We start from the raw sequence: 24,644 nt of genomic DNA on the forward strand, positions 1-24,644 counted from the left end.
TGTAAAGGTCAAGACCTGGCTGTTCAACTGATCGGCCAATCAGGACAACTCCTCACCCAGCGCCTTGAGAACCTCACTGATGATTTGCTGCGCTCAATACCAACTGATTGATTGAGTCTGTAGATTCATATAGATTTTTCTCAGTGGGGACTTTCTGATGCGGTTTTAACTCTCCCTTGTCAATACATGTCTTGCTAAATTCAGTGCAGTCTTCAGGGTTGACTTTTGATGTCGAGTTAGCTCTCCATTTATTAATGCGTGGTCACATTCAACACATTTATTGAGTTTCTCTCCTGTGTGAACATTCTGATATATTACATTTTGTTTTGAAATCGATCCGTTGTCACATTCTATTCATTAATAGGGTTTCTCTCTAGTGTGGATTTGTATATGCTGCATTAGCTTATTCTTCCTGTGGAAGACTTTATTGAACTCTGTACATACATTAGATTTCTTGCCATGTAGATTTTCAGATGTTGCTTCAGTTATCCATTTATAATGAATGCATTGTGGTATTCAGTACATACAAATGTTTTCTCCCCTGTGTGAACTTCCTGATCTTGTATTACATTTTTCTTTGTAATAAATCCCTTGTTACATTCTATAAATTCATGTGGTTTCTCCTCAGTGTGGACGCTGATATTGCTTTAACTCTCCCTTTATAATAAATATCTTCTCACGTGCGGTGCAGTTGAATGGTCACCCTCCATTTAGAATAAATGCTATGTCACATTTTGTACAATTATATGGTTCCTTTCATGTGTGAACATTCTGATGTATTTTTAAACTTTGCTTTGTAATAACTGCTAAGTCACATTCAGTAGAGCCATATCGTTTCTCACCACTGTGGAATTTCTGATGTAGTATTTATCTTTGCCTAGTAATGCATGTCTTGTTGCATTATGCACATTCATAGGGTTTCTCTGTTACGTGGACTATCTGATGTTGCATAAGATGCTACTTTCTAATAAATGCCTGCTCACATTCAGTGCAGTTGAATGGTCTCTCTCCGGTGGGGATTTTCTAATGTTGCTTCAGCTCTCCATTGATTATAAATGATTTGTCACATTCTCTACATTGATATGGTTTCTCCCCAGTTTGGATCTTTTGATGTCGCTTCAGCTGTCGATTGGTTATAAATGCTTTGTCACATTCTGTACATTTATATGGTTTCTACCCAGTGTGGATTATATGATGTTGCTTTAGCTGTAAATTTGTTTTAAAAGCTAGTTCACATTCTGTACATTGATATGCTTTCTCCCCAGTGTGGACTTTCTGATGATCCATTAGATGTGACTTTCTAATGAATGCTTTGTCACATTCTGTACATTGATATGGTTTCTCCCCAGTGTGGATTTTCTGGTGTTGCTTTAGAATTCCATTTGATATAAATACTTTGTCACATTCTGTACATTTATATGGTTTCTCCCCAGTGTGGATTTTCTGATGTCGTATTAGCATTCCATTTCTTATAAATGCTTTGCCACATTCTGTACATTTATATGGTTTCTCCCCAGTGTGGATTTTATGATGTTGCTTTAGCTGTAAATTTGTTTTAAATGCTATTTCACATTCTGTACATTGATATGCTTTCTCCCCAGTGTGGACTTTCTGATGATCCATTAGATGTGACTTTCTAATGAATGCTTTGTCACATTCTGTACATTGATATGGTTTCTCCCCAGTGTGGATTTTCTGATGTTGCTTTAGCGCTCCATTCCATATAAATGCTTTGTCAAACTCTGTACATTGATATGGTTTCTCCCCAGTGTGGATTTTATGATGTCGCTTTAGCTGTACAATTGTTATAAATGTTTTTTTGCATTCTGTACATTGATATGCTTTCTCCCCAGTGTGGACTTTCTGATGTTTCATTAGAGTTGACCTTTCAATAAATGCTTTGTCACACTCTGTACATTGATATGGTTTTTCTCCAGTGTGGATTTTATGATGTTGCTTTAGCTGTCCAATTGTTTTAAATGCTTTTTCACATTCTGTACATTGACATGCTTTCTCCCCAGTGTGGACTTTCTGATGTACCATTAGATTTGACTTTCTAATGAATGCTTTGTTACACTCTGTACATTGATATGGTTTCTCCCCAGAGTGGAATTTCTGATGTAGCTTTAGCTCTCCATTTCTTTTAAATGATTTGTCACACTCTGTACATTGATATGGTTTCTCCCCAGTGTGGAATTTTTGATGTAGCTTTAGCTCTCCATTTCTTTTAAATGATTTGTCACACTCTGTACATGGATATGGTTTGTCCCCAGTGTGGAATTTTTGATGTAGCTTTAGCTCTCCATTTCTTTTAAATGATTTGTCACACTCTGTACATTGATATGGTTTCTCCCCAGTGTGGAATTTTTGATGTAGCTTTAGCTCTCCATTTCTTTTAAATGATTTGTCACACTCTGTACATGGATATGGTTTCTCCCCAGTGTGGATTTTATGATGTTCCATTAGATGTGACTTTTCAATAAATGCTTTGTCACACTCTGTACATTGAAATGGTTTTTCCCCAGTGTGGATTTTATGATGTCGCTTTAGCTTTACAATTGTTTTAAATGCTTTTTCACATTCTGTACATTGATATGCTTTCTCCCCAGTGTGGTCTTTCTGATGTTCCATTAGCTGTGACTTTCTAATGAATGCGTTGCTACATTCTGTACATTGATATGCTTTCTCCCCAGTGTGGACTTTCTGATGTACCATTAGATGTGGCTTTCTAATGAATGCTTTGTCACACTCTGTACATTGATATGGTTTCTCCCCAGTGTGGATTTTCTGATGTTGCTTTAGCTCTCCGTTTGTTTTATATGATTTGTCACACTCTGTACATTTATATGGTTTCTCTCCAGTATGGATTTTCTGATGTTGCTTTAGCGCTCCATTACATATATATGCTTTGTCACACTCTGTACATTGATATGCTTTCTCCCCAGTGTGGACTTTCTGATGTTCTGTTAGATGTAACTTTCTAATGAATGCTTTGTCACATTCTGTACATTGATATGGTTTCTCCCCAGTGTGGATTTTCTGTTGTTGCTTTAGCTCTCCATTTCTTTTAAATGCTTTGTCACATTCTGTACATTTATATGGTTTCTCCCCAGTGTGGATTTTCTGATGTAGCTTTAGATCTCCATTTGTTATAAATGCTTTGCCACATTCTGTACATTTATTAGGTTTCTCCCCAGTGTGGATTTTCTGATGTCGCTTTAGCTCTCCATTTGTTACAAATGCTTTGTCACATTCTGTACACTTATATGGTTTCTCCCCAGTGTGGATTTTCTGATGTCGCTTTAGCTGTCCAATTGTTATAAATGCTTTGTCACATTCTGTACATTTATATGGTTTCTCCCCAGTGTGGATTTTCTGATGTCGCTTTAGCTCTCCATTTGTTACAAATGCTTTGTCACATTCTGTACACTTATATGGTTTCTCCCCAGTGTGGATTTTCTGATGTCGCTTTAGCTGTCCAATTGTTATAAATGCTTTGTCACATTCTGTACATTTATATAGTTTCTCCTCTACGTGGACACTCTGATGCTGCATTAGGTCTTTCATTGCAATGAAAACTTTTCCACAGTCAGTCAATCAATATGGTTCTTCTCCAGTATGATTTTCTGATGTTGCACTTGCTCTTTCTCTCCCTAATAAATGTGTTGTCACTTTCTAGATATTCATACGGTTTCTCTTCTGTGTGTTCTTTCTGATCCAGTTTAGCTCTTCCTTCATAATGAGAACCTTATCAGACTTTCTTCAGTATGTCAAGGTGTTATTTCATCAATGTATACCAGGTGATCCCAAAGAGCCAAGTACAGACCACATTGGGCAGTTTGGGTCTTTTGCTGTAGAAAAAGACTTTGGCGAGGCATTAGCCTTCAAGGGAAGAAATGTTGAAGTGTACTGTTTTTACATCACTTCCAACACAAGTGATGTTTAATGCCTTCACCTTTTTTGCTCATTACTTTATTTATTTCACCTGTTGGAAAAAATATAAAGAAAAAACACTGGATAAGCTTAACTGGTGGGTCCATCACAAAAATGTATTGGCATTTAATGAGACATTTAATGAACCACATAGACAAGTGCACTGAAGAAATTCTAGATTACACTTTCAATGTAAGATAGCAATAGAGTGGTTTTAACGTGCACTTGTATCTCTTTTAACCCCAGCACTCACTCCAGACCACCAAAGGGAGTTATCATTCCTTTGTATGGGGTCAGTCTACTACCCTGTGAAGGGTAAGAGTGGACCCCTTCCTCCCATCTGCCCAAAAAGACTCATCGGGATGCAGATGGATGCAGATAAGGGCTAAATCACACCCAACCCTTGCAGTGTCTGTGGCTCTCTAGAAGGAATACACAAAGGGGTCGGTCACCTAGCTCAGACGTGTACTAGAGACAGGCTGTAAGGCACAAAGAGCAGTACAAGCAGAGAAAAGTACACTTTCTAAAAGTAGCTTTTCTAAAATAGTAATGTTAAATCCGACTTTACCAGTAAAGAGGATTTAACATTAGTGTGGCAGGTTATGCTCAGACGTGAGTCCCTTGCTCACTTTGCCACTGGATTCAAGCAAGCCGGGCTGAGGACGGCTGGAATGCCTGAAACCGGTCCTCAGAAGCTTGTTTCTGGTCCAGGGAAGACATGGCTTGGCAGTTCGGGCTGGACTGTTCCCATGAGGCACAGGGTCAGACTGATTTGCATATAGCCATGTCTGAACTGGGGTGGCAGAGTGGGCTAAAGAACGGTGATGGATTAAACCCAGATCTTTTGACTGGGTGTGAGTGTTTGATTGATTCAGATGCTCCGTCCATCACTACCCCCTTTGGTACCACTTTTGGCCGCCATAAGTGTGGCAGGGTATGCTCAGATGTGAGTCCCTTGCTCACTTTGCCACTGGATTCAGGCAAGCCGGGCTGAAGACGGCTGGAATGCCAGAAACCGGTCCACGGAAGCTTGTTTCCGGTCCAGGGAAGACATGGCTTGGCAGTTCGGGTTGGACTGTTCCCATGAGGCACAGGGTCAGACTGATTTGCATATAGCCATGTCTGAACTGGGGTGGCAGAGTGGGCTAAAGAACGGTGATGGGTTAAACCTAGATCTTTTGACTGGGTGTGAGTTTTTGATTGATTCAGATGCTTCGTCCATCACCACCCCCTTTTGTACCGCTTTTGGCCGCCATAAGTGTGGCAGGGTATGCTCAGACGTGAGTCCCTTGCTCACTTTGCCACTGGATTCAAGCAAGCCGGGCTGAAGATGGCTGGAATGCCAGAAACCGGTCCTCGGAAGCTTGTTTCCGGTCCAGGGAAGACATGGCTTGGCATTTCGGGCTTGACTATTCCCATGAGGCACAGGGTCAGACTGATTTGCATATAGCCATGTGTGAACTGGGGTGGCAGAGTGGGCTAAAGAACGGTGATGAATTAAACCCAGATCTTTTGACTGGGTGCGAGTGTTTGAGACATTCAGATGCTTCGTCCATCACCACCCCCTTTTGTACCGCTTTTGGCCGCCATAAGTGTGGCAGGGTATCCTCAGACGTGAGTCCCTTGCTCACTTTGCAACTGGATTCAAGCAAGCCGGGCTGAAGACGGCTGGAATGCCAGAAACCGGTCCTTGGAAGCTTGTTTTCGGTCCAGGGAAGACATGGCTTGGCAGTTCGGGCTGGACTGTTCCCATGAGGCACAGGGTCAGACTGATTTGCATATAGCCATGTCTGAACTGGTGTGGCAGAGTGGGCTAAAGAACGGTGATGGATTAAACCCAGATCTTCTGACTGAGTGTGAGTGTTTGATTGATTCAGATGCTCCGTCCATCACCACCCCCTTTTGTACCACTTTTGGCCGCCATAAGTGTGGCAGGGTATGCTCAGACATGAGTCCCTTGCTCACTTTGCCACTGGATTCAAGCAAGCCGGGCTGAAGACGGCTGGAATGCCAGAAACCGATCCTCGGAAGCTTGTTTCCGGCCCAGGGAAGACATGGCTTGGCAGTTCGGGCTGGACTGTTCCCATGAGGCATAGGGTCAGACTGATTTGCATATAGCCATGTCTGAACTGGGGTGCCAGAGTGGGCAAAAGAACGGAGATGGATTAAACCCAGATCTTTTGACTGGGTGTGAGTGTTTGATTGATTCAGATGCTCCGTCCATCACCACCCCCTTTTGTATTGCTTGTCATGGAAGCACAACGCAACCTAAGGTACATTGAAGCAAAGTGTTGCATCTTAAGAACTGAGCTGAACTAAGCTAAAACTACTATCTTAAAGTAACAGTATTGTGTAGTTCTGTCATTTATGATCTTGTGGTAATCCTATATAAAGTATACTTATTTTTTATATAAAACCTTATGTGGTGTACATCTGTAGTGTTGTCACTGGGTTACTGTATGTGGTCACAAATGCTTTACACACTGCCTCTGAGATAAGCCCGTCTGCGCGTGCTAAGCTACCAAGGGGGTGAGCAGGGGCTATTTTAGGAGTGTATCCCCTTACCCTGACTAGAGGAAGGGATCCCTATTTGTCACAAGTACCTACCTGTGCCAACTAGCGACCCCCAAATCTAACAGCCGGAGGTTGTAATGATAGGATGAACATGGAAACAGACTGGGGACGCACAGGATTCATAGGCATGGGGAGCAGAGACACGATGAGCAGGGCTACAGTGAGACAATGTGAGCTGAAGCAGACACAGGAATTACAGGTTATGAAGGCAGCGATACATAAACCCAAGGGGGTGCATTTGGGGGGTGGACACACACACATTGGAGCACGGGGTATCAACCAGGCATAAGGTAAGAAGAGGAGGATGAACACCTGTCAAGACACTGAGACTGGGGGTGCAAGCAATGGATACACAGTGGGAGCGACGAGGACTGGTGAGAGCTAGCATATTGCAGGGAGGCAGGGATACAGTGAGCACATACAGCTGCAAAAAAAACGAAGTGATGTATCTCTGCGTGAACCCCATAGGAGGTAGCAAAGAAGTGTCCTGAATTTTTACTCTCATCGTCCTAAATTTACACCAATGCCAGTTGGTCACCCAAGGTGACAGAGATGCATAGAGCGCCTTGGTGAGCCTAGGAGAGGGGGCAAAGGCTAGTTCCTGAGAGGATGGAAAGACAAGGCAAGCAGAGTGCTTTAGGTGAAGGAGACAAAGAAAATGCTCCGGGGTGAAGGGGCAGTGGGATTGCTTCAAAGGAAGGATATTATAAAAGAAAAACCCAGTGCTGGTGAATCGCATTCTCAATGACATGGAGTCATCATGTAAACCTACCTGGTCCGTAAAGGCTTTGAGGGTGGAGCCAGGTCAGGATTTCACAATATCCACCTGAATCTTATTTACATGCGTTAATGAAAATGGGAACCAGAATGGGTGTGTAGTCTGGCCCTCAACCTGCGTTGGGTGACCCTCATTTATAAACAATTAGCAAGCATTATCACTATGCTTCCACAAGAAGAGCAGGCATCTTTTTGATGATAATAATCATATCCAAAATTAAACTCACTCTTATAAAAAAAATGCTCTAGCTAGGAAGGCATGTGTTATGATATGTATTGAATGACTAGATTATTGCCTTATTAAAAATACAAGCATTTGGAGAAGGCAAGCTGCCAGCCAAGAATGCTGCTTATTCCTTCCTCCTCAAGTGTCACACATGGCTCGCCACTAATAGAAAAGTACCCGACTCCAGGAACTGGAAGGGATTTAGCGTATGACAACTCTGCAGAGGGTTCATTTTACAAAGTTGAATTTTTAACAAACCAGTGAGGTATAAGAGCCCACTTCGGAGAATGGCAAAAGACACACAATTGATGGACGGAATGCAGAACAAATCAAAACATTCCCCCCCAGTCAAGAGAATTCCTCAGTCTCGGAGCGCGGGCAACTTGTCAATTCAACGTCTGAAATAGCAATTCAACTGTTTGAGAATAACACTTATTTTACAAAAGATAATTACATTCTATGCACATTATACAAAATAGATATGCGAGTAAACTCAACATCTGCTTTCTTTTAGCTAGCCATAATTCACATTAGCCAAATCAACAGAAGTCCTTGCCGTAAAATAAAGATTTCAAGATAATTTTTATGCTTGTGGGAGAATGTATGTTCATCATATGACTGAGAATTAAAGAGGTCATGTTTGTGTGTTTAGTCTCAGAGGAACAGATTAATAAATGAGTAAGAGCGTAATCACACAACTAGAGCTAGTGGAACATTTTTTAAAGCTTAAGAACATGCGGAGAATGGTCTGTAAATTCAAACATATGTTGAGCTGAGGTTTTTTTTCTGCAAAAGAAAAAGCCACATCTGCGCGTGCATTCACAGGGGACCATTTTTAGAAAGTCCCCAAAGTTTTTCAAATTAAGCACAAAAATCACATGGATCGTGTTCCGATGCCACGCCGCATTTATTTGCGGTTCAATCTCGCCATTTCTCCTGTGCATTTTATGCCGAGGAAAATGACATTTTTTGGGAACAGCTCTTGGTATTTTCACACTTGACTGCCCCAGCCAGTCAGGCTTTTAACAGCCGTTCATGACCTCTAGATAACTGCACGGCTCAGGGGAGGGGGATGCGAGCACATACCAGCCTTTGATGGGCTGGGAATGGAGAAGGAACCATGTACCTGGAGCCCTGGCCCCCAAACTGCAGCCAGACGAGCCCAGTGGTAAATCAGTGCAGGCAGCCAGAGCGCACACAGTATACTCATCTGCTGTCCATCGGTCCTGCAGGAGAAGCTGATGTAGACGTCTCTTTGACCTGCCGCTGCCTCACTGGGGAGTTGGAGCAAGGTTCATCCCTGCCGTAGCTCTCTGGCCGAGACTCATTCAATGTTTACTCACAAGGTTCCTTCCCTGCTGTTGCTCTCTGCCGAGACTCATTCAATGTTTACTCACAAGGTTCCTTCCCTGCTGTTGCTCTCTGGCTGAGACTCATTCAATGTTTACTCACAAGGTTCCTTCCCTGCCGTAGCTCTCTGGCCGAGACTCATTCAATGTTTACTCACAAGGTTCCTTCCCTGCCGTAGCTCTCTGGCCGAGACTCATTCAATGTTTACTCACAAGGTTCCTTCCTTGCTATAGCTCTCTGCCGAGACTCATTCAATGTTTACTACAAGGTTCCTTCCCTGCCGTAGCTCTCTGGCCGAGACTCATTCAATGTTTATTCACAAGGTTCCTTCCCTGCCGTAGCTCTCTGCCGAGACTCATTCAATGTTTACTCACAAGGTTCATTCCCTGCCGTAGCTCTCTGGAAAAGACTCATTCAATGTTTACTCACAAGGTTCCTTCCCTGCCGTAGCTCTCTGGAAAAGACTAATTCAATGTTTACTCACAAGGTTCCTTCCCTGCTATAGCTCTCTGCTGAGACTCATTCAATGTTTACTCACAAGGTTCCTTCCCTGCCGTAGCTCTCTGGCGGAGACTCATTCAAAAGGAACACATTTAGTTTTGGAGGAGTTCGCGTACCGGGCGCCCGCCCAGTTTTTTGGCAATGTTTATCAGGGCCCAATTGGCCCTGGAGAAGGCCTCCGCCACGTTCCATGTTCCTCTGCTGTCAAAATTAATTCCCAGATAGGAAAATCTAGTGGTATTCTCGATCTTGTTTTTATTTTTATCCAGATAGATTACCCTACTGGGTCTTATCATATTACCGCAGGTCATAGAATATGTTTTTGAGGTATTGGTTGTTAACCCTCTGCTGCTCATATACTCTGCAAATTTGGCTACTTCCCTTTGTAGACCAATAACAGTCCTCGACATAATTGCGACATCGTCCGTATACAGTAGGATGGGGATCGGGCTTCCCCCCACAGAAGGGTAGTCAAACTGGAATTCCTTTAAATATTGTCCTACGCTGTTGATGTACAAGAGGAAAAGAAAGGGCACTAGGATACACCCCTGTCTCACACCTCTTCTTTTATTACATTTGGCAGAACATTCCCCCCCCTCCCAAACCGTACCTGGGCCCCGGCATCCCTATATAATTCCTTAATAAATGATAAGATCTGTTGATCTATGCCCATGTCGCTAAGAGTCGTCCATAGCATGGCGTGGTCCACGCAATCAAACGCGGAACTTAAGTACACGAATGTAATAAATAAGTTCCCTCTCTTTGCTTGAGTATATTTAGCTGTTAATAACGCTAAATTAAGGCCCTGCTTAATGGTGCCCTTGCCTGTGCGGAATCCATATTGTAGGTTAGTAATGATATCTTTATCCTCCACCCAAACCTGCAGCCTATTAAGGATTATTTTGCCAGCCACCTTCATTAAAGCATCTAATAGGGATATTGGGCAGTAACATGTAGGGTTGTTCCTATCCCCTTTTTTAAAAATAGGTATGACAGATGCTTCCGGCCAAGTTGAAATAAACCCGGAAGCATTGGAGCAATTTAGGACATTTGTTAACAGGGGGCCCATAAACCTAACTCTGATTTGTATATGTCTATCGGGACGCCGTCCGGGCCTGGCGCTTTTCCCGTAGCACTTTCCTTAATGGCTCAGGTCACCTCTGCACAATCGAATGTGATCCCCAGTGGGAACACACCTTCTAGACCAGCCCCATCATAAAGTACAGTGTGGTTATCTGTATCTTTCTCACTCTCAGCTGTATTAGGATTTTTATATAAGTTGGAAAAATGCGCGGCCCAGATGTCCCCTGGGATGGCTAAATCTAGAATATCTGATTCCTTATCTTGCATAAAGGGTGCGTTGACTGCTTTCCAAAAAGCAATATTATCGTTCCTTGAACATGCCTCATGGAGATTACGCCAGATTACACCCTTTATCTCTCTTTTCCTTCTAGCTAAGGCAGCCTGATAAGATCTTCTTGTCTTCCTTACTAACTCCGTCGGTCTAGGGGTTTCGTGGAGGGCACGCTTCAGGTTGCGATGTGCCCTAGAGCAGTCTTTATCAAACCAACCCTGGGGTTTCTGGGAGTTATTTTTGTATTCCCTTGTTAATTGTGTTTTGATTTCATCTGTAATTTTACTAAAAGAATCAAGAACTTTATGGTTCTCTACTGACTGAGAGAGACATATTATCACATGATCAAAAATATTGATTATCAGATTGCGAATAAAAGCTTCAGGATCGACTTTGCCCCATTTAATAGTGTAACCATTGGAGCTTGCAAGGTTAATGGGAGAATTATGAATAACTCTAGAATTTAGATCCACCCCCTTGATTTTCAAACAAAGAGAGATCGGGTAATGATCACTCATGGGGCTATCTAGTGTCTCCAATGGCAAGACGAATGACGAATATCTAGAGGACAAGAGAGTGAAATCAATTATGGAATTTGCCCCTCTCCCATTAAATGTAGGTTGGAAGTCTACTGGAGGTGAGCATCTTTCGTTAACATAGATTAGATCAAATTGTAACAGCAATGTATTCAGCAAGTCCCCTAGTCGAGAATGGGTGAAGTGAGTTGGTGCATCTTCCTTATGCTCCCCCAGGCCACAGATACCAGTAGTGCTACTCACACAGAGCGTACAATTAAAATCACCCACCCATAACAATGCCAATTCACCATCCGCGGTTTCCTCTAAGTTGCGCAACGAGCTTCTAAGGCCTTTGATAATTTCTTCCAATAAGGATGCATGAACGTTATTATAAAAATTATTAATGGCCATATTAGTTATTCCCAGTCAGTTAACTAATAAAATCTGATAGAAATCCGTTGAAATGAATTTAACAACTGAAATCCCTGCTGTGTTTGAGATGTAAATACACAAGCCCCCTTTATTTCTACCATGTTGGCTTATAATAGCGGGTGTGTTGAAGGTTTGATAACCTATCAGATTAATTTCTTGGACCACCCAGGTTTCTTGAAGGCACAATATAATGTACTTATTTACTATATCTGTACATTCCTGAAGGTCTACTTTGTCCTTTAAACCCGCTATGTTCCAGGATATGATTGACTGGCCCCTTAGAGGTATCTTGTCTGTGGCCGCAACCCTTGTAGCCATAGTTCTTGTGGCACATGTCCCTTCTTTACTACATGTCATGTCATCAAAAAAATGTTGAGGGACATTGAGGTCACTCTGCGCCTCAGTAGTAAGTCAATCCACCCCTTCCAGACCAGAAAGGGACGCAAATCGGTTAAAAGTAGGTATATCAAAAGTTGGGCCGACTGCATTGCGCATGTATGGATTCCGAGGTCTTGGTAGATTATTAAGTAGGGCTCGGGGTAGAAGTAACTTAGGTCACGTGTTGATATTCCTCCCCCTCCTCTCTCAAGATACCAGTCTTTGATGTGAGTGGTTACCCTGCGGTCCCTAAAATTAATAATAATGACATCTCCCTGTATATCTTTCGGTCTTTGCCCCACCCATCCTAATCTTCTTACGTGTAAAATCTCACCATCTATATTAGGCGGAAATGGTCTGTTCTTTCTCATCCAGTGTACTACTTTGTTTTTAAGTTCAAAGTAACCTTCGGTTTTACCTTTAGCCAGTTTTGGGACCGCAGTAAGTACTACTACATAAGGCACCGCCTCCGGAGAAAGGTCATTAGATCTGGGATTCCTCTTTAAATCTTGTCGGGTTGGTGCACCCTAGCAATATTTCCTTGATTATTATCTGGTTTGGTAACTTGCCTACCGGCTCTTTCTTCCCTAGGTGTTTTTTGGCTGGCAACTATTTTTGTGGGGGCCAATGTGTTCTTATGAGATGAAGGTAGTGAGTCCACGCTGTTCAATTAGTTAGTTGTTTTCAGCCCTGTGGGAAGTGGGCATGAGATCTGGTTCTGCCTATTGGCTACCAGTTCCCTAAGCAGTTTGGTGTTAATTGCTGTCACTTCCTCAATAGACCCCAATTGATCGGCCAGTCTTTTCACTCTCTCCACAAGTGGTAGTAGTAATGATTTGACCAAATGTTCGATATTTCCCATTAGGTCTTGAGTAGAGTGAGGGTGTATAGGTAAATTATCTGGCGCGATATTCCTTGCTGCTAATATTGGGCTCTTAGAGAGGCTCAGTAGCATTCTAGGTGTTTTTGCACGTCTACCCATTTGTGTATTTCCCCCACGCTTTCTTTTTGTTGAGGGTCCTAACCCCAGCGTTTTATTTTGTATAATCTTCTTCTTGTGGATAGACTTCAGAGGTGTGAGTGGGATAGGCTCCTCAGAGGTAATTTCTAATGGGAGTGCTGTATTGGGGTCATCAGTATTGGTATAGGGCTGCCTGCTTGTCTCTACAGATTCCGTTAGATCTTGTAACTGTAGAGGGATACTAATCTCTTTAATTAATTCTTTTTCTGTGCTTTGATTTGGTGGTGTGGTCGCTAGCTGGATAGAGCCCAGGGAAGAACGTTTATGCAACAATTCCGATGACAAGCGACGCTCAGTGATAGCGATCTCACGTTCTAACAATGAGGCAGCCCTGGTGATGAAGTTATCTAAAGTCCCTCTAACAGTCCCTCCCACCAAAGAGTTCCTGCCATTGCTAAGACGTGAGGTCATTTTGCTGCAACTTATTTTTACACAGAGAAATATTTCCGGATCACTATAAGTTATAATATCAAGGATGTTTACACAGTTCAATACTGTTTAGAGACCCAGTCAAATAGTGTCACATGTGAAGCGATGAAATCTTACTTTAAGAGTCCCGCAAAGCTGATGTAAATGGAGTAGCCCAGCCCGGCCTCCTCTGGCCCCGGATGGCCACAGACGGCCCGCACTTTGCCCGGGCTTAGCCCGGCGCCACCCGCGCGTGTCCCGCGGCGCGGAGGATGCGGCGGTCTTTTAAGCGCCTTCCGGGCGCGGCTGTGGGCGTAGGTGGGCTGGGTATTTTGGCAAGGGGATTCTGGAGGCTGTATTCCCCCACTCGGCAGCTGCGTGATGTTTCTGAGGCGGCAGCGGGGGGGAACAGCAGGCAAAGGTGGCTCCTGGCGCTGAGAGCGCGATGCGGCAAATATGCTTCCCAAAAGCTGTCAAACAGTATGCAGCAGGCAAAGGTGGCTCCTGGCGCTGAGAGCGCAGTCAAACAATGTGGCCCAAAAAGAGTGTCTTAGCGGAGCTACACTAGCCAACACTTACCCTACTTTTACATCACCCTGGAGTTAGAATAGTAATTTTTACCCCTACACTATCCAGCACTTACCCTACTATTACACCCCCCTGGAGTTAGAATAGTAATTTTTACCCCTACACTATCCAACACTTACCCTACTTTTACACCCCCCTGGATTTAGAATAGTAAATTAAATTGCATTAAATAAAAATAAAAATTAATTTAAATAAATTATTTTTTAAAATTGTAATTAAATTAAAATTAAATTAATATTAATAAAATCATATAGTTACCTATACTTAATTATTTAATTTAAATAAAATTACATTAAAATATTCAAATGTATTATTATAAATTAAATTATAATTATTTTAAGAAAATTAATTTAAAAATAAATTAATATTATTTTAATTAAATACTTACCCATACTTACGTTGTAATGGCATGCGTTGTAATAGCATCTGCGTTGTAATGGCATGCGTTGTAATGGCATGCGTTGTAATGGATCCTGCGTTGTAAAAGTTGCGTTGTGATGGTATGCGTTGTGAATGCATGCGTTGTAACGTCATACATTCAAAATGCATAAACGCGGTAAAAAAATGCATGCAATATATATACCAGCGTTGTACCATCGTACAACCCAATGCAATACATTACACATTTGCGAGACTTTAAGCTATTAGCATTATAAATGACAGTGCCTTTTATTTATCTGTTTTGATAACTAACACATAAGTAAAAGGCATTGTCATTTAAAATGCCAAAAGCTCAAACTCTTGTAAATGCGAGACCTATTTTAGTTCAAAGAAGCGGCAGCCATTATCCCGGGCTGCTTGGAAAGTGAAAGAGCGCATGGTGGGCTGAATGTTGCAGGAAAGCATGTCGTGCCTGCAGTATGAGAAACTCATTAAAGAAAGTAGTGTTTACAGACTAAATAAGACATACCGTGTAACAACAGAAGTAAAAGGGTAAGTCCTCATGGGAGGTTACAAACGAAGACAAGGCGGTACTAAGGAGGCACAAACAAGCCTGTTAATGAATCAGAAGTCAGCATGTACGAAGAACATTGACACAAGCCGATGACATATATGGGCAGACAGTGGGCAGGGCTTCACGTCTATTCTCGAATACAGCCTGCCTCGCAGAGCAGCGCATGTGCAGCCCAAGCTCGACCTAAAAAGGCAGTTCTCCTTTTCTTTGTTTAAACTGCACCTGCAATGGGTCTCTTTGACCTGCCTTTCACCTTGGCTGTTGGCTCTGGCAGCAGACATCATGTCACAACTCAACTGTAATAAGTTATTACTGTCTAATTGTGGCCAACCGCAATAAGAAAACAACAGATCTACCGTAATGTAATAATGTATTAGATTCCAGCTGAGACGTCACAGAGCCCCCAGCAACATACAGCAGAGAATATGAAAGGGAGGTCGCTGGACAGAAATGTCACCTAAATAAAGTGAGACTTGACAAATCCCTCGCTCTTTCTTCAGATCTTTGTCCTCTGGAAATTCTTCTTCAATAGCTGATAAGGATGCACTTATTGAAACACGTTTACTTACTGCACCGCTTGAGTTGCTATACGACAACATGACTATAGCTAGGCATTACCAGACATCATATAAACAGCTACTTAACATTTTGGCTACAAGTGAAAAACAACTGATTGTTAATACTAAAGATCTCAAATTTTTCATTAAAAAGGTGCCACAAAAGTTTAAAAAAGCACTGAGGGAAAGAAGATGGAGTGCATGACCAAGAACTGTAACATAAATAAAATATCCCTACCATATGTAAACAGTATATTGCAAGTCACTCGGAGGTCCATGACTTTATCTTGCAATATCCTCTTAACGTAAACCAGGGGGCAGTTTATACCTTAAAGTATTCACAAAGTATTCACACACTTCAAAATATATCAGCAAATGTGTTCAGTTATAATCTGTTGCAGATTCCTTTACCACAATAAGTAGTTCTGCCTTCTACATGGTACAGTTGTGTACGGCACCCAAAGAGATGAATGCCTCATATTAACAAAACCATACCACCGAATGCTTGAATCACATGTTTGAAAAAAACACAGATAGGAATTCCTTATAATGACAGCTGATGGACTCAGAGAGGAAGCTTCAGATCTTGAGGTAAAGCAAATGGAAGTTAACCTGGTCAGTTATTAATGTAAGCAGAGGCGATTGCAAATGTGTCGGGTGGTCTATACACAGAAGTAAATAAATAAATAAATACATCTGCAGGTCTCCAAGAATAAGGCTTGTTTTCATAGTTGCTCCTATTCGTTTGCAAGACTGTTGTTTTCCTGCTAGTGAGAGGCTGATTGCACAAACGTGTTAAGAAGGTGCTGTAATTAGCACACGCACACATGCAAATGCTATGTGGAAATCGGCCCTCAGAGCACGCTAGTCCTCACAGTGGTGTGTGTCTTGTTTTGTCAGTGTTTACCAACACTGGGAAAAGCTACCAGTGTATGTGAAAAAATAAAACACACACACACTAAAAATACTTAGATTTTGAAATGTACTGATTTATGCAAAGAAGAGGAATCCAAAAATGACCCGGGTATAGGTTTGTGTTTCTGCGCATGTTTGGAATGTGTCACGTGGAAGGTGAGTGAAGGCCCTCGAGGGAGTGAAACACTGGAGGAGGATGTCAACAGCAGCATCTCTGTCTGGCATAATGAGTGACGTGCCTTGGAATTCCTGCCACAGACGCCTGAGTCTCATGACAACGAACAGATGCCCCTCTGACCCACATATGAATGTGTGGGGAGGCTACCAGCAGAGCGAAATGAGACGGACAGGGAACCCATCACTGGAAGCTCTGTGTAAACATAGATCTGAGTAACGCTGCAGGAATGCGCCACAGCAGACGCCCAACCTCCAACAAGATATTCCCCACCCCAGTTCTTTTAATACTTGATTTTTAATAAAATATTGCCCAAGGCATCAGATGCGTGCCATGCTTCCCACAACGTACACCAAGCCAAACATAACAGCATTTAGACGAGAAGCAACACAGAGTAGCCTGTCCACATGTTGACAGAGTGCGCACTATATGTCTCCCTGCTACAATTAGGTTAATAAAAAAACAAGAGATTTGTTACCTCTGAAAAAGAAATAGCACACAGAATTAAAGCAGAAAAATAACTGCAGAGATGAACCCTGGCGATTCCAGAGATACGTAGTTAATTAGTCTCTATTATAGCTATAAACCGAAAAGGAAGCACCACGGAGACGAGTCCATCTTTACACGCCAGGCCGAGGCAACATTTACAGCATGCGGCCTCCTCTGACTTAACTCAACTGACAGGCAAGAGAAACTACACCCACCCTCCCTTCAAGCAAACGCACAAAAGAAAAAGAAAATGAAGCTGTAGCAGACATTTACTTATGCGAAAGTGGGACAGTAAATCTTATTTTGATAAAATTAAAATAAGATGTAATCACTGTATTTGTATTCTAACTTATATAGTGCTGGGTCTGGGTGTTGAGCGCTCCTTAACAGAAATAGAAAATGTAACAACAACAAAAATACGGATAAGCGCCGCCAATAACCTTGATGGGTTATTACCAATAGTGTTCTCTACTTTCCCTTGCCCCCTCCCCCATCAAGCCCCTACATGTTGAAACAAGCACCCCAGTCCCTTTGAAGATATTTAAACTATGGCTCCAGTTTGATATTTAACACATTTAATCAGCCATCTGATCTCGGTCGTTGATTGTGCTGCTGACATCAGCATCTGATAAAAACAGAGCCTGGCAAGGAATCAGAGCATTTCCTCTAAGCAGCGAGCACCAGTAACATTACCCAATGACATATTCATATTTTTTGTAGACATGAGGAGATTAATCGGCAGCTCTGTTAAAGACAAGGAATGTCCTGAGCTGCCAAGTAATCTCCTGTGTACCAAAAATAAGAAACTGAAATGTGTAATGTAGCTGGTGCTTTTGCAAAGCACTACGGAATGAAACAACAAGCCCAAGAGCGAGCTGCTGCGAATGCGTGGCTTGAGGCGAACAAAGAGCGACTCCAGCAGGGATCCCCAGAGCGAGAGGACGTGGCTCAACAGTCAGAGCTGCAGACTTCGGAGATGGGGATTCGTGTTTGAGCCTCCGCAGTCAGTTCAACATCCTGTGAATGATCCTGGAAATGTTCTTAGTCCTAAAGTGCACTAAAAAAACCCACTAAAAAGCATTGATCGATATCGGAGGGGGTGCTGGGGGCCCACACAAGCACTATCGTGGAAGTGGTTGGGGGTGAAGAGCACAGGAATATTAAGTGCACAGGTGTATGAGAAGTGAGCAGAGGCAGGCAGGACATTTTTTTTTAAAGAAAAACAAGCCATATCCCACATTAGAAGGAAGCCCAAACCAAGCTATCCTACCAAAACAAAGCCCAACTGACGACAAACTTCTAAAAGTGCCACAAGTTAAATAAACCTAAATAAAATTCAAGCAACAGAGCGGGAAGCACGGCTGGGAGGCAGCAGTAATGTAACTGTGGCATTGAGAGGGGATAGGACTGACACATATTTAAATATAAACAGGTAGGGTGCTGAAGTTGAACACAGACAAACAATAACAGAGCAGGAATCCAAGCTAAAAAATAGTCCCTCAAGATCAGAAAAAGAACTATAGTGGAATGAGTTAGCAGTAAGTCCCTGCTCTGTGGGAGGAGCAGAAGAGAGAAAGGAGGGAATAAGAGGCAGGACTGACCACTAGCAAACGGGGATTTTTGAAGGACGCTGACATAGACAAATGAAAAGCAATGTCAAGAAAGGGGATGGACTTTATGTCCACAGACCGATTACAGCAGGTCTCGTAGAGACAGATGCGCTTTCTAGTTAGACCTAAAAAAAGCATTGAGAGAGAAAGCATGTCCTGCCTGCAACATCAGGCAGAAGAAAACCAAATAAGAAAATAGTGCTCCCAGGCTCTAATTAAAGCATACGTGTAACAACCGAAGTAAAAGGGCCAGTCGCCATGGAAGGTTGCAAATGAAGACGAGGCAGGAAAAAGGAGGGACTAACAAGCCTATTAACCAATCAGAAGCCATATTTAAGAAGGACAGTGACACAAGCCAAAGACAAATATGGGCGGGGCTTCAATTACATACTCCAATATAGTATGCCTCGTAGAGCAGCGCATGCTCGACCTAAAAACATTAAACATTTCAATGGGACTCATGAAATATGGCTTTCATCGCCATGACCATTCCTCATAATTCTGGAGAGATTTACTGTTTAATCAACATTCCGTTAATGAAAACCTTAAAACTCTAGTCTCAATCCAACAACTTGCGGGAAACAGATCGAAGAATTTCTCCCTTCTAAATAAGGGGTGAGTATTTAACAAAGGAAACTTGGTCTACATTTTTCGTTCTAGTAATAACATTTAGTATTTATTTTTCATTATAGATAAACAGGACAGTCTATGATTTCATTTGCAATTTTCAGTAAACAAGTTTTCACTGTGGGTTGGGAGGGGGGGCGTACGTAACTCCTTGGACGCGGGTTGATTTTCCGTGCTGCGCGGGAGAAATAGACGGCGGGCGGGATTCGGACGGCTCCCGGCCGTCGTGCGCACACGCCAACCATGACGCATGACAGCTGGGAGCCGTCATGAGCATGCAAGGGGTTAAAGTAAAGAAACTCAAAATAAACTTGCCTTCACTAAAAAGTTCGCAAAGAGATACCTCCATTATTAAAACAGGGGTCTCATCACCATGCCATGGACAGTTGACACAACCAGTCAGGTGATGGACAACCGTCCAATGACACAAACAGCAGAGAATGCATGCAAGTACCGAAAAGAACACACCCCTGGTCCTCACAGCCAACCTACTGCCACCATCAATGTACACTACTCAAGCAATAAATAGCTTGGGTGGAGGGAACTCCATTAAACAAGCATTTGTAATGCAATAGGTCTTGCATTAGGAAAGTTTGAGCTATTGGTATTGTAAATGACAATTTTTTTACTGATGTGTTGGTTTTGACAATAGCGAAATTAATAGCTTTGTCATTTACAATGCCAATAGTTATAACTTTTGCAAATGTGACACCGTTATACCCTACTTACTAGTATAACATGTACTCTAGCCCTGCTGCCTCGAGCTGCTCAGCCAGAGTGTGTCTTGGTGTTAGAAAGTTGGTGTGCCTGAGATGCGTGGAATGTTGGTGTGCCTGAGATGCGTGGAATGTTGGTGTGCCTGAGATGCGTGGAATGTTGGTGTGCCTGTGATGCGTGGAATGTTGGTGTGCCTGAGATGCGTGGAATGTTGGTGTGCCTGTGATGCGTGGAATGCCTGGGTGTCTGAGTGGGATGAATGTGACAGTTAGAGATGGGCTGAGCAGAAGGCAGGCTGCTCCTGGTGGGGCTGGTACCACACTAGGCTGGCAGGAGTCAAGACAGGTGTTACCTGATTTGAAGAGACAATAAAGAAGACCTAAATATACATCCTGGGTCCTGGTGTCTTTCTACATAGGACACAACATATTTTTGGTGACCGGAAGACTTGAACCCAAGAGACTCTTGGTACAGCAAAGGACCAAAGAAACTAACGAACTACAAGAGAAACCAAGAGGTCCTACAAGCAACTACAACTATAAAAAAGGTATTTCCAGGCAAGCCAGAGCCAGCCCCACCAGTGTCCTTCCAATGGACAGCCCCAACGAACAGTGTCACCACCAACTGACACTGTAGCCTGGGAATACTACAGCCAGCAAATGGATTACAGTGAGTTGGAGGAGAAGTTCAACTACAACCGGAAGTCTTCAGTGTCTTTAAGAAAAAGGCACAATATGGGATTTATAAAGTGGTGAAAAGGAGCAGTGTGCTGTGGTTGCACAGATGGAGAATTTGTTGGTGCTTAACATTCGTGGCGCTGTGGAATTATACAACGTCAGTACCTACTAGCACGCGAAGCTACGGTGTGATATTGCAAAGATTTGTACATTGATGGCTCATGCAAAGCTTATTAAGGATGTATAACCAAAGTGAGGGTTGTGGATTTGCCACCAAAGTGTATACATCTTCTTGGCACTACGTGTCACTTTGCAGCAGCCTGTTTAAAATAATAATGGACCGGCTTCAAGTCTGTCAATCCCTGGATGTCCGTTCTGGAGGAGAGGTGCCAGTTTATTGTCTGAGGGCTCATTGGCGTCTACACTGCGGTTTCTATCTACAACGGAGCGGGCTTGCTCTGGAAAAGTACAGCACAGGGTCTGCAGTGTTCATCATTGAAGGTGATGCCCTTGGTTAATGCGTACTTGTGAGAAGGCGATTGGTGAAATGACATTACCCGGCCATCATTTTTTATATGTTAAGGTATGGGGGTAAGGTAACATTAATTTCTCAACTTTCATTTATTTTGGTCACGCTGCCGCCCGACTTTCGCCAGTTCAACCGCACTCCTCACGTTTAAATTTCAAAGTTCCTGCTCGTGCTACTCACCTTTGTTAGGTGTTGCACGAGGCTCCCGTGGACCTTCGGTGACGTTTGGTCCATTCCGCTGCTCTTCCACCTCTGATGGTTGCTTTGCCGTACCGTGAGACACTCGGCAGCAACGTCGACACCGTGCCGCCATCATGTGGTTGGCGGCCGCTTTTGCCTTCCTCTTTTGTTGTTTCCTGTTTGTGCAGAATTATTGACCTCAATGTATCTTCATGCCAACCACGGTGTTCGCGTTTCTTGTGAATAGAGTTTTCTGAAGTCAACATGAGGCTTTGGGACAACACGGAGTCTTCACTACTTAATCATCATCTGCAATCGTTTTTTGTTGGAGTAGCTGTGTTGAACCTCCATTTCACCTCCATTACATTGATGTTAGGGGTAATGTACTTTGTTTATGTTGTCACTTCTGAACATTTTGAAGTACTGTCAATTTTAGGAATTTTTCTGTAGTGAATCTCCGTTTTAAGTATCTCGGAGTGAGTTGTGGTGAGTTGTGGTGAGTTGTGGTGACCATGAATGACATCTGTGCAGCACAGGTTTGGGAGTGGAGATAACTTTTATCGCATTTGGTAACACAAGCCACGTCTGTTGCAAGGACTATGAGGAATGTTTTTACAACACAAACATGTGACTATATTAGTGTGAAATTGTTTTACGAGTTCTAGTTTCTTCCCTTAGTTTTCATTTTGGTTAATGCCTACTTTGGCTTTTATATTGCCATGTTCCATGTCATTTATTTCTATTTATAGGTCGCACTGTTAGGCATTACTTTGGGGCATAGGTTAATTGTCACGAGACTATGTGATTCAGTGTAATTTGACTTAGGCGAATATGGAAATGGAACTGTATGCGCTCTACAGCATTTCTTTGGTGGTGTTGCATTTTTTCTTAAAATTCCCATTGTTTACTCATTGTGTGTAGAAATCTGGTGTGAGACTTTTCTCACGGGTGTGGAAGAAACACGTCTAGCTATTTAGTTTGTGCTCCTTTGTTTTCTCTTTCTTGTACAGGGCAAGTGTTTCCTTACCACAACTCGGGTGAGAAATCGTTCACCGGCGTGGGCACACTCCAGCAGTGTACTAATCAAATTGGAATTTTTCAAGTGTTGTGAAGCCACAGGCTTATGTTTCGCTTAGGATGGTCTTTCTTGAGTTCTTGTGTGTGGTTATCTCACAGTTCCCTTACTTGAGGGATGGTTGTGGGTTTATTTTCCACAGTATTTAATACTGTTAGTTACTCCTACTAGGGAGTGTGTAACCTCTACAAGGGGTTTGGGACATGGGTTAGTTCCCTTATGTTTGTGCCCAGGTAAACTCCTACACGGGGTCCAATGTGGGTTTTAAGTCCATTTTACAGTTGCGCGCAGTACCACAGTACATACCTTTACAGTTGGTTCTATGGGTGACGACCCATTTGTTTTTGTGTCCCCCACTCTTGGGATTGAACTGGCAGGGTATTCTACCTTTAGCACTATTCTATGTTATGCTCTTGGGCATTTGTGTTGTAGGGTCTTTTACCCATTGCGTTATGGTACTTTACGTTACAGTGTATTATACAAAATGCTACAAACTGTATTTCTTGTAATGTTGCGCTGTAGCTTACGCTTCAATGTGTTTAGAAATCCTCATTTTAGGGGGGATGGGGATATTGCTATTTAAAATGTAAGTATCTTAACCATCCTTTCTTTACTTAATGGTTATTTCTCCTTTGATATTTTATCTTCATTGCTGCATCCTAGAGCTTTGTACTATTACTGATTTTTCTTGCTTTTATGATTCTATCTTCTTTGATGCTTTGTCCATTTGCTGCATCTTTGAGATTCGTCCCATTACTTTACCTGTGCTTAGTTCTCTTGTTTCCTTTTTGCTTTTGTTTAAGGAAAAAGGGATGTTATACCCTACTTACTTGTATAACATATACTCAAGCCCTGCTACCTTTAGCTGCTCAGCCTGAGTATGAGTTGGTCTTGGAATGTTTTTTGTTTTTGAATTTTTATTTAGTTGAATTTCAAACAACATACAGAACATTTCCAAAACAACTGAGGCCAGACACTGCATGTACGAGTCAATTTTAAACTGTAGCATATCTGTATCATAATATATAAGCAAAGTCATGTATGGCTGTCTTGCCACCTCATCCATGGTGATACATACATTTTTATAATTACCGTATTCCGAGTACCACAATTCCGTATCCCTTCGCCCCCCGGGTGTACACAATTCAAACAACTCTCTCTGCAAACTACCTATCTGCACCCAATCCGTGACACATGCTCCACTTTGGCGTACAACAGGCTCAAGACATTGTTCGTAAAGTAGTTCTGATCTAATGTGCACACCACCCCGTTGGCAAAGGCGGTATTTAGGCTTCACACAACCGTACCCTCCCCCTCCTCAGATGTTTGACCATCCCTCAATTTCGTAAATGGCTCCCAGATGTCTCGGGGTCTGGAATTAAGTGGCATGAGCTCCCAGAACGTCCCCAACTGCGTGTGCCCATATACCACATCCGCAAGCCAGCCTTTGACTGATGGTATTCTGCTTCTCCCCCAGTGTATTGCCACCTACCGTTTGGTCTTGAAATGTTGATGAGCCTGTGATGCGTGGAATGCCTGGGTGTCTGAGTGGGATGAATGTTGGCAGTTAGAGATGGGCTGAGCAGAAGGCAGGCTGCTCCTGGTGGGGCTGGTACCACACTAGGCTGGCAGGAGTCAAGACAGATGTAACCTGATTTGAAGAGACAATAAAGAAGACCTAAATATACATCCTGGCTCCTGGTGTCTTTCTACATAGGACACAACAGATACCTATAGCATTTGTAATGCATATGTGTTGTATTTACGTGACTTACATGTATTGATATTACAAATAACAACGGCTTTTAATTTTTTTTAATAATTAATACTTAAATAAAAGTTATTGTAATTTATAATGGCAATAGCTTAAACTTTTGTAAATAACTTTTGTGAAGATTATGTTCAGTGTATTTTATTGGGACAAAAATCTAAGAACAGAAGTGAAATATCAACATCTTTTTGTGACATTTGTAATAAAGCTTGAAACATTGAGAGAACACATTTGAACCAGTTGTTGTTGAATGGTTGCACAGATTGATGCTGTGGTGGCGCTGAGTGATGTTGTGGTGGCGATGAGT

At 42.5% G+C, this 24,644-nt stretch overlaps 1 protein-coding gene across 1 annotated transcript; it reads right to left on the reverse strand.

Moving 5' to 3' along the window:
• Window positions 1–262: 262 nt before the first annotated feature.
• LOC144764087 (uncharacterized) lies at window positions 263–24,211 on the reverse strand. The gene is made up of 2 exons (XM_078650246.1): window positions 24,059–24,211; window positions 263–3,985 (listed from the first exon to the last, which is right to left on the reverse strand). The coding sequence occupies exon 2, from the start codon at window positions 3,565–3,567 to the stop codon at window positions 1,174–1,176; it is 2,394 nt and encodes a 797-aa protein (XP_078506372.1). The 5' UTR covers window positions 3,568–3,985; window positions 24,059–24,211; the 3' UTR covers window positions 263–1,173.
• Between the last annotated feature and the right edge of the window lie 433 nt (window positions 24,212–24,644).

The sequence above is a fragment of the Lissotriton helveticus genome, chromosome 6 (genome assembly GCF_964261635.1).
Source record: "Lissotriton helveticus chromosome 6, aLisHel1.1, whole genome shotgun sequence".
Lineage (NCBI taxonomy): Eukaryota > Metazoa > Chordata > Amphibia > Caudata > Salamandridae > Lissotriton > Lissotriton helveticus.

What these genes read in the sequence shown, in the direction of transcription:
- LOC144764087 (XM_078650246.1), bottom strand. Translation starts at nt 3,567, where the DNA reads ATGAAAGACCTAATGCAGCATCAGAGTGTCCACGTAGAGGAGAAACTA.